This window comes from Dendronephthya gigantea, unplaced genomic scaffold (genome assembly GCF_004324835.1).
Source record: "Dendronephthya gigantea isolate DGI-Jeju-01 unplaced genomic scaffold, DenGig_1.0 000089F, whole genome shotgun sequence".
Classification (NCBI taxonomy): Eukaryota; Metazoa; Cnidaria; class Anthozoa; order Malacalcyonacea; family Nephtheidae; genus Dendronephthya; species Dendronephthya gigantea.
Genome location: NW_021163099.1, coordinates 201,342 through 212,009, shown reverse-complemented (window position 1 = coordinate 212,009; position 10,668 = coordinate 201,342). Strand labels below are relative to the sequence as shown.

Below are 10,668 nucleotides of genomic sequence, written 5' to 3'. Positions count from 1 at the left end.
AAACTCAGGTAAAAGTCTGTCTTTTTCAAAACTATTTTCTCTCACTTCTTCCTCTTATTTGTACAAAATTTGGCGATATATACGTGGTGCAAAATTCCTGTTTTTGCAAGTGTTTTTGTGAAAAGATTATTGAAATGTGACATATGCAGATTATATAATTTTCACACCTGATGACTTAAATGGTTTCATTAATTCAAATTCATTGACAAATATCACTGTCAGTATTTTTATCTTTATGCCACAGCGATACTGTAAAAATGGCAAAAAGTAACTGACTGAAATGACTTTATTTTCCTTTTAATAAAGCCCATTCAATGCATGGCTTCCATGCCGACCTGAAGGCCGAATTATATTTAAAAGTCGAATTCGAATGCATGCATCTGACGTTCTCTTGTGTCACTAAAAAACGCCATTCTTTCTATCTACTACTATGCATGCAATAGATGTTTAGTAAGGGTTGAAGGAAAGTTAAGGGAAAAGGAAAGGATTCCGTTCTCCATCGTAAACGGAAAAACACTTGCGAACTTGGGGTTTAATATTTTTCGCCTTCGGCTTTACCATCATGTAAGGGTTAAAAAAGCTGCAGGCTGCAGCTCGCATTGTTGCTACCTTTATAGTATAATAAAAAAGAATATTAAAATTAACGGTAATTGAAAATAGAGAATGATAAATTATTATGTCTTGTAAAATTACAGCTAATCGATCGATGAAATTGGTATAAAAAATTTTATATGAGAAATGTGAACATGGTTGTTCGACCGTGACTTTTCAATCATTTTTGTCACAAAAACATAAATTTTGCAGCAAATATATATCGCGAAATTTTGTACAAATAAAAGGAAAGAAATGAAATAAATTTTTAAAACTTGAAACGAAAAGGTTGGGAAAATACTAAATTTTTGCCTAATTTAGTGTCGGCCTTCTCCACATTTCCCAGACGAAAGCAGCCGAAAAGATTAATGAAAACACCACAAAAACAGCTCAGTTGAAAAGTAAAACTCCCTAACCTGACAACTATGATAACAACGATTAAACCAAACTTAAAGGTATCGAAATATATGTAAACCAAAGGCGAATATTGGGATATAAAACGGCGAAAATCTTGGTACCTCAAGAAATATTGTTTTCTGCACAATAGGCCTCGTTTCCATTTTGTGCGAAGGTGCAGTTACTAAGTTTCGCAATTGGTCTATAAGCTGGCGATTTTCAGGCTAATTTCAATATGTAATTCCACTGGCATAGCATGACACGTATACGATCGAAATAGTTGGAAATGAGATTTTACTTTACCTCTGCTCTCTGTAATAGCACTAGTCTCAGTGACTAGACGAGCAGACGCTGATAATAAGACAGGAATACAGTTCACCATGCATATAGAAGTTAGGCCAAGGTTATACGTCGAATTTTGGTCGCGTCGAATGCAATTCGAGCAATAGATAATGAGATGGTAATGAATCTTAATGAGGTTTATCATCTCATTATCTATTGTTTGAATTGCATTCGAGGCGCGAAAAATGCCACGTATAACCAAGGTCTTAGAAGATCGAGAGTTTGCTGATGACCTAGTATTACTCAGTGAAAAGGTGGCCTTTTCACTCCAGAAAATTCAATCCGTTCAGAACGAAGCTTCAGAACGAAGACAAAAAAACTCCTTTACTACCACATAAGACACATCATGTATCAAGCCCAAGGATTAGAACGATTTGAGTCCTTCGACTATCTAGGAAGCATCGCCACCAATGGTTCAGAACTTCAAAACTTCGGATGAGGATGTAGTGGCTAAATGTAGAAAAGCGCAACCTATAGCTATGTTCTACATTATACGGCCTGTTTAGAGATTGCGATATACTTCCTTATTGACAAAACTGAGAAACAACTCTCAATGTGAAATCTGTTTTTTTCTCAACCACGCCGAGCCTTAGAGTGATAAAAAATCCTGGAGAAAAGAGGAAAAGGGGTCGGCCCAAGAAGTCATGGGAAAGATATAGAAGAAGTCGAAATCGTGGGACAAGTTAAACAGGCATAAAAAAACCGAGTCGAAAGGCGAATACTAGTTTAAATTCGTTTACGTACGGTGCGGTGGCGAAGGTGCTATGGACCTGGAAAAGTTCCAAATTTTAAACTCCGAAACAAACAATTTCTGAGCTTTGGTTGCACAATACTCTTCAGTGAACGTTTAATATAAAAGCAATATTGTAAATCCCTGTACTTTCATAAAACCACAAAACGATTTTCAAAATGATTGGTTAGCTATATTTACCGATATTTCATTCACACTCAACATAACGTGAAATTTGCATGTTCACAGGCTACAGCGTAAAATGCAAATTTGTTTCATAATTCGATTTAAGAGTCTTACCTTACAAGGATATTAAGTAAAGATTTTCAGTATTTGTCTCTTTGGATATAGCTGTTCAAAAATTGTCGTTGCTATTCTATAATGGGAACGAGCGAAGCCTTTCTTTAGTAATAATTCCATCATGTTCTAGCCTGAAGAACGATATCTCCCATGAAATATGCTGGCTTAGATTTGCTTTTGAGAAATTTCGACGGATTCATGTATTAAATGCATTCGATTCAGCCAGGATGCAGCGAACAGACCAATTTAACGTGTTATGTATATTTATATATATATATGTATATTTAACGTGTTATGTACTATCGAACTTTATTGTTTATCATTCTTATTGTGCAATCAAAAACAGGCCACCGTGTCACACCGTGGCTCAGGTGACAAAAGTTTGCCCTGTGATTGTAAAAATATCATATCTTGTAGCAAGTTGTTCACAAGCTTGTAATAAGATTTGTTCGCACTGCTTGTCCCAAGCTGTTGACAAGATGAGACAACTTGTTAACAAGTTGTAACAAACTTGTTGAATCAACAATCTTGTAACAAGTCTGATAGTGCTATCGGACTTGCTACAAGTTGTTAACAACTTGTCCAAAACTTGTTACCACAAGCTGGAGCAAGCGGTGCGAATAAATCTTGTTGCAAGCTTGTGAACAGACTTGTAACAACTCTGCTGCAGACTTGTTACGACTTGTGCGTTTTTACGCGTGTACACTGCACGGTGTCCGAATGTTACTACATTTAATAACAATAGCGCAATAATGTGCACGCTGACCCTGTCAACAAGTTGCTGTGATCGCAGCTTCGAATGCACGACTAGCTTCCAAACTTACTCGGCACAATTCGGTAAGCTTTCGGCAAATTTTATGATTCAGTGTTAACTGAACAATCATATTATGAAACAGGGAATAATAATTGGCAATTTGTTCTCACTTTTAGCAAGAATTGGTAATAATATGACAACAATTACGAAAAATATTACTCTGGAAAATCATTTGCTTTAGACATATATTTGCCTAATTTTGGTGTGATTCAAATAATTAATATGTACTTCTAAATAATGTGTGAATATTAGATTGCGTTTCGTATCCAAAAAGATGAAACTGAAAAATTCCAGGTGGGAAAATCTGACCGTGGCTAGAGCCACGTTCGATACGGTCAAAACACAATCATCGAATAAAAAACATCTAAAATGTCTGTCAGACCGAGTTCGACCGAGGATAAACATCGGTCTCACTGTGGTTCGACCTCGGTCTGACTGCGGTTCTTGTTAGCTTATTTCTGGACAGTCACTGCACGTAAAAGTATAAATCTTTCTATGAGTCTCTTTTAAAAAAGCAAGGGGAATAAATCGAATTAGTTTGACACATGGGTGGTAATTGGTAAATAATAAACGCATGGGTGTTATATAATAAAAATTTGGAATAAAACTTTTCTTTCGATAAAGTGTCCATCCAGACGTGCAAACTTATACCGATGGCGGCTTTGATGGGCGTAGAGTAAGGGAGCTCAATGGATGGAGCTACCCGAGAGAAACTTTATAATGAGGCAGCCGATCGGTCGCTTATGCAAACAAGGACTCCCCCGAGAAACTTTTTCGGGACTTAATGATTGCAAAATTGCAATTACGAAATACGGATTTTGAATACGCAGCCACTAAGTACCCTACGTTATCCCTAATATTTTGGTGTTAATTATATGGCGCAAAAGATTTAAAAATAATTGAAAAATGATAAAAACTTAAAATTTACGTGGCGGGACAACTCTTCAGCATAGCAACGTACTGTATTAACCATAACGTGTTAATGCAAAAATATATCAAGAAGGAAATTCCCGTCTTATTTAATTATTGAAATTGAAAGCCTGGCAAATTCGTAATTTAATGTATCTAAGGACAGAAGGTGTTGCTAACTAGAAAATTATTATGCATTATGAATGATTAGACGAAAACAAAACTCTACACCTATGAAATCAAATTCATATTGTTTTGGGCTATTTTTTAGTATAAAACGAAGGAACTTTCGATAAAAGATAAATGCTGATATTCTGTATTGAGGTATATATATTTTCTGTTAAATTTAGCAGGAAATGAGGGTTACAGAAGGCAAGTGAGCGTGGTTTGTTGACGTTTCCACAAAATTAATTACAACAGAATACATTCCCAAAAAAACAACTTAAAGATGTTACTATTGCCCTACCACACGCTGGTCGCAATTCACCGACGCCACGCGAATTATCAGTGTTTTGAAGCAAATAAATTAGATTCTGAAAAAAATTTTTGAGAACTTTGCCCCCTGAACATGGTAAAATGTGCTATCTTTCAGTAATTGTAAATAATATCATAACAAGATGACACATAGTTGCTTTTAAAAACTGACAAATTCACAAAAAGATTGAGGCAAAAATTGCAAAAAATCCGAGGTCACGAGCATGCAATCACCACCGTTCAAAAAAACGGAAAAGAATATCTGCATGGCAGAATGTTCTGTATTTCACAACGATTTTATCCTCTAAATTAATTACGGGTTTAACTGAAGGAAATATATATATATATATATATATATATATATATATATATATATATATATATATATGTATATATATATATATATATATATATATATATATATATATATATATATACAGGTGTAGTGATAGAAACTATCGTGATGATAGAAACTAGCGCATACAAAATCGTCTGGGTAGAGTGCTCAATGCTAATGCAGAGCGGCATAACACAAGATGAGAAAACGCAGGTTACTTCATCGAAATTTTATTTACTACAGGACTGTTTCGTATGACAAGCTTATAGCTTGCCACACTCGTCAGGTAAATAATATAATATTACAACAGCACGACAGACTATATACAGGAGAATCATAATTAATTAATTAATTAGATCATGTTACATGGGTGTTACTAAGGAGAAATTTCTTTCGATGTCGGCAGGCGGATACGAGTTCGTTGCGTTTGTTAAGAGAGCTTAATTCAGGGTGACAGATAATGATGAATTTTTCGGAAAGGCATCGATTACAGCGTTTGGTTTTGTTGCAGTATGGTTTTGACTTTTTCATTATTTTCCAATTGATGGTGTATGGTGTATTATTATCTTTTAATTGCCAAATGTGTTTGCTCAGTTCAGTTGCATTTTTCTTAGTTTTGTTGCGGAAGGTGCTGGTGTGGTTGAGATAGCGTGTTTTAAAAGTATTTTCGGTAAGACCAACGTATGTTTCAATTTCTTTCGTCGCCTCATTGGTTACAGCAGCTTGGTACACTACGGCTTTTGTTTGACACTCGCCTCGAAGTGGACATGCGTCTTTCACGCGGCAATTGCATCGGTTTTCTGTGGTGATGTTGTTGTTAACTTCGTTCCGCAGTATTGTTTTGTTGTGGGATGAGATGATGCTCTGTACGTTTGGCATACAACTATAACTTAACTTTAACGTGTTTCGGTTGAAGATTTTGTGCAATCTATGGCTTTCATTTATTTATTCATATTATTTATTTCATTTATTCATTTATGGGGGAAGGATACATCTCATCCCACAACAAAACAATACTTATACACTGTAAATCTCGGAGTGTTGGCACAACACCGAAATCGGTGTAAAATCTTGCAGCAATATGAACACTAATATGGTGTTTATTTACGCTATATTTTGGGTTAATTTACACTATTCATGGGTAAAGTTTATGCAGCTATGTGTACACTATGGCGACGTAAATATACACCATTAACGTAAACTAACACCTCTATAGGTTTTCCTACACCTATTTTGCGTAAAAACGCTTGCAGCAATATGAACACCAACTTCGTGTATAAATACACCGCGAGAGTAAACTTACCCCTCCCAAGGTTTTTCTACGCCTATTTAGTGTAAACGTGCTTGCAGCAATATGGACACCGACCTAGTGTATAAATACACCGCGAGGGTAAACTTACCCCTCCAAAGGTTTTTCTACGCCTATTTAGTGTATACGTGCTTGCAGTAATATGGACACCGATCTGGTGTATAAATACACCGCGAGGGTAAACTTACCCTTCCAAAGGGTTTTCTACGCCTATTTAGTGTAAATATGCTTTCAGTAATATAGACACCGATCTGGTGTATAAGTACACCAAAAGAATAAAAATGCTCTTCTAAACAATGGCCCGGTGCCACGAAATTAATTAATTCTAGTGCAGTGGTAAGGTAAAAACATATTTATTTCTATATGACAGAATATATTACATTATATTATACTGTACATAACAAATTTACAAACCAGCTATATAACATGCACTTATGCCTAATATTTCACTGTTCCAGTTCATTTAAGAATAATAAAACTTTGGTTGGCACTCTTACCCGGTCAAAAATATTTAGAACAGTACGTTGTAAAAAAAGGAACGTGTTAAAACACTGTTTCGGGTACTCTAAATTACAAACATAATACAAAAACAAAAGGGACGATACTGCTGAAAAAATGTTATCTGTTTCCAAACAAACTTGTTTTTCCCCTGCAACAAACATTTTGTTCATTATGTGACCATCACTGTCCTCCACAAAGATGATGAATGGGCTGATGGGGCTGGCAGCTTTCTTTAACAATACCTCTGGGTTTTCTGCTGTCTACATTTGAAATAAAAATTTTAAAAAATCATAACAAAGTCTTCATATTAAAACTATTCATGATTGACCACTTAACAGACCACTAGCTTACACTTATCATGACAATACATTTCTCCAAAAGGTGGTGTAATAACATTGATAAGCATTGACAAGGTACTAAAGTATATTATACTTACCTGATAAAGGAAATTTTCTGGATGTGGATTACTTTTTGTTTTCCTTTCCAAAAGGTGTGGCAAGGTACAAAGTGCCACAACAACTTTCTCATCTAGGAACAAAGAAAAAATTACATATTTAATCTTAATTATTGCTCTGACTGTGTTAATAAAGAAGGAGAATAATCACAATAGGGTGTATATATTGAAACCGCACACAGCATAATAATTAACTTTTGATAGTGAAAATATATTCATTTAAATGAGTATGAATGGGATTACCATCTGTCAATCTGTTCTCCTCATCCAGTTCATCCTCATTTTGTACGCAAGCTTGAACCAGTTCTTCAACTTGAGGGAGTTTCTTCTTGCTGGCAGCTTTCAAAATCTTAGGTGCAAGCTCACGTAAGTTTGTAACAACCAAATCTTTAACACTACTGCCAGACACCAATCTTTCATACTCATCTTGCAACTATAAAAAATCAATATAAGTTATAAGAGTAATTTAAAAGTAACTTATCAATTATATTACCCAGTGCCGGATTATATGTTTATGCACAGATATTACTAACTATATAATACTAACCTGATCATGTTCAAATAAAAAAGGGTATTTTGCATCAATTTCATTAAGGGAACACTTCCCAGCATTTATGTACTTTCTTCTGAAGGAGAAAGTCAGTTGCATTTTCTGCTTAACGACTTCCATGTTTGGGTGCTTTTTTCGGTACTCCTTCTGCATCCATTGAACATGGGCTTTGTTAGAATGTAGGTCCTCACCATCAACAGCAGGAGGTTCCCAATTTATTATTCCCCTTCGGCTGCTTCCTGGCACCTTAGCTGTCAAATCCAAGCCTTCAAGTTTGTTCTTATATATGGTAAAAATTATTTAAAACTGGACTGAAAAGTGAAAACTATATTCACATTCTAGGTTGAATTGGGTGAAAGTCAATGGATACAAGTATAAAAAGAATATGATCATAGTCTATCAGCAATTAATTTTTCCTGTGTTTCTTTTTATACATAATGTTTTTTTTATGCCAAACATGGATGTTATGTTTTCTTGCAAGAAAGTAAATACAGTTGCTTTTAGCAGGCACATTCATTGCTATGAGGTTGAAGTTTTGGAAGAATTTGTGCCCTTATTATTTTCTGGGATGCTAGATCATCATCCTCTAGATCTTTATACCATCGTTGTAAATAGAGAATCAAAACACTTTGTAAGAATGAAGTACGACCTATCTGATGCTGAACAATAGTATACATGTGTTAAAGAAACTATTAAACATAATAAAGAAATTCAGTAAATAAATGAATTGTCTGACTCATGATACTGTGCCTGCCTGGAAACATTTAACGAAAAAACTGCATGTGCATGCTTGCTTAGGAACATTTGACGAAAACACGTTTTCGTACCTGGTATACAAATTGTTGTGACCCAGGGTCTATTGGTCTCTTAGTATGTAGTCAATTCCCATTCTTTTGTATCTATACAACCATATATACTCTTTTATTTTGCAACAAATCAAGCATTTTCCGTCGCGGTCTTAATTTATAAGGCATTGAATTTTGTACACAATTTAGATGTAAGTTTACGCTCTTCAAGTGCAATTTGAAAACTCATATCGGGTAAATATTCACCGTAGACGGTAAATTTACAACGCTCTCGGTGTTTAATAACCTTGTTTTTACTTACACCAGATCACGGTACATTCACGTTTTTTTGGTGTATTAATACAAAAACCAAAGTGTAGATATACACTTATCGAGTGTAAGCATATCTTACACTAAATAGGTGTATACTAACGCAACCGTTCAGTGTAATATAACCTGAGCAGTAGGTAAATGTATGCCATTTTTAGGTAAAAAAACACCAAATTTGGTGTAACCTAGGTTTGTTTGTTTTTACACCGAGAAAGTGTTACAGAAACGCTAGCATAGTGTAGAATTACGCTTTTTAAGTGTATTGCTACACTCCAATGGTGTTTGACTTGGCAAAACACCTAATCGGTGTTATCCTACACCAGTTTCGTGTTGGCGTAACACTGCGAAATTTACAGTGTAATATAATATAATATATATATATATTATATATATATATATATATATATATATATATATATATATTATATATATATATATATATATATATATATATATATATATATATATATATATATCAAACACAAAGTCTTCTACGATTTATACTTTTGCTCTTAATTGAGCCATGTGTTCACTTGTGGGGTTATAAAATTATGTGATCTGTGTTTTATATGTTCTTTCCACATAAGTATAATTAACCAACCGGTGGGAATCGAACCCGCGACCTTCGCATTTCTAGAACGATGCTCTACCGTCTGAGCTACAAGGCCAAGTTGGGAACGACTGTTACTTAGTTGTTATTGACATTACGGAGTTTCGTCCTTACGTGTCGTTATGCATGCAGTTACTTCTGCAAATGTTGATATATTTATACTTTTGCTCTTAATTGAGCCATGTGTTCACTTGTGGGGTTATATGTGATCTGTGTTTTATATGATCTTTCTACACATGCAAGTATAACCAACCGGTGCAAGCAGAAAATTCTACTTGACCACGGTGGGAATCGAACCCGCGACCTTTGCATTTCTAGAACGATGCTCTACCGTCTGAGCTACAAGGCCAAGTTGGAACGACTGTTACTTAAGTTGTTATTGACATTACGGAGTTTCGTCCTTACGTGTCGTTATGCAGTTACTTCTGCAAATGTTGATATATTTATACTTTTGCTCTTAATTGAGCCATGTGTTCACTTGTGGGGTTATAATGTGATCTGTGTTTTATATGTTCTTTCTACACAAGTATAACCAACCGGGCAAGCAGAAAATTCTACTTGACCACGGTAGGAATCGAACCCGCGACCTTCGCATTTCTAGAACGATGCTCTACCGTCTGAGCTACAAGGCCAAGTTGGGAACGACTGTTACTTAAGTTGTTATTGACATATTGACATAAATATATATATATATATATTATAATATATATATATATAATATATATATTATATATATATATATATATATACATCAATATACAAAAAAGTAAAATGAAATAATAACTTTATTTTACGTTTCGGGGCAAGCCCCTTCGTCAGAAACGAAATAACAATCTGTTCACCGTCCTTCAAACCTATATAGCCTAATTACCTAAAAATTAGCATAACCATACACTTAACAATCTTTCCTCTCATTTAAACCTAATGGCACATAACATTGAATTTTTTCTATCCAAAACCTTTCCCTTTCGGTCGGGTTATTAGCATTTGTATTGTCAATAACTCGAACCATAAAATCTTTTAAACCTGAATGACCTTCCCCATAGAAATGTGCATACAATTGTTGACCGCAAATATTCCTTTTTCCCTCCCCATATCTATTCAAAGAGCTCTTATGGTTATTAAACCTCAATCTGAAAGGTGTTATAGTACAGCCCACATATTGTTTGCCACATTTCCTGCAATCTACTAGATATATAACCCCTTCTGAGTTACAATCAAAGTGATGATTAATGT

The 10,668-nt window shown here is 34.8% G+C and overlaps 1 protein-coding gene across 1 annotated transcript; it reads right to left on the bottom strand.

The window, feature by feature from the left end:
- Nucleotides 1-5,919: 5,919 nt before the first annotated feature.
- LOC114533335 lies at nucleotides 5,920-8,330 on the bottom strand. The gene is made up of 4 exons (XM_028554843.1): nucleotides 7,705-8,330; nucleotides 7,401-7,590; nucleotides 7,140-7,231; nucleotides 5,920-6,963 (listed from the first exon to the last, which is right to left on the bottom strand). The coding sequence occupies exons 1-4, from the start codon at nucleotides 7,858-7,860 to the stop codon at nucleotides 6,649-6,651; spliced, it is 753 nt and encodes a 250-aa protein (XP_028410644.1). The 5' UTR covers nucleotides 7,861-8,330; the 3' UTR covers nucleotides 5,920-6,648.
- Between the last annotated feature and the right edge of the window lie 2,338 nt (nucleotides 8,331-10,668).

Bases quoted from the DNA above. Each gene is read 5' to 3' on its own strand.
- LOC114533335 (XM_028554843.1), bottom strand. From the start codon at position 7,860: ATGCAGAAGGAGTACCGAAAAAAGCACCCAAACATGGAAGTCGTTAAG. The intron at 7,591-7,704 runs GTTAGTATTATA...GATTTTTTATAG, and splicing joins TTTTATTTGAACATGATCAG to TTGCAAGATGAGTATGAAAG. The intron at 7,232-7,400 runs GTAATCCCATTC...CTTTGTTCCTAG, and splicing joins GGAGAACAGATTGACAGATG to ATGAGAAAGTTGTTGTGGCA.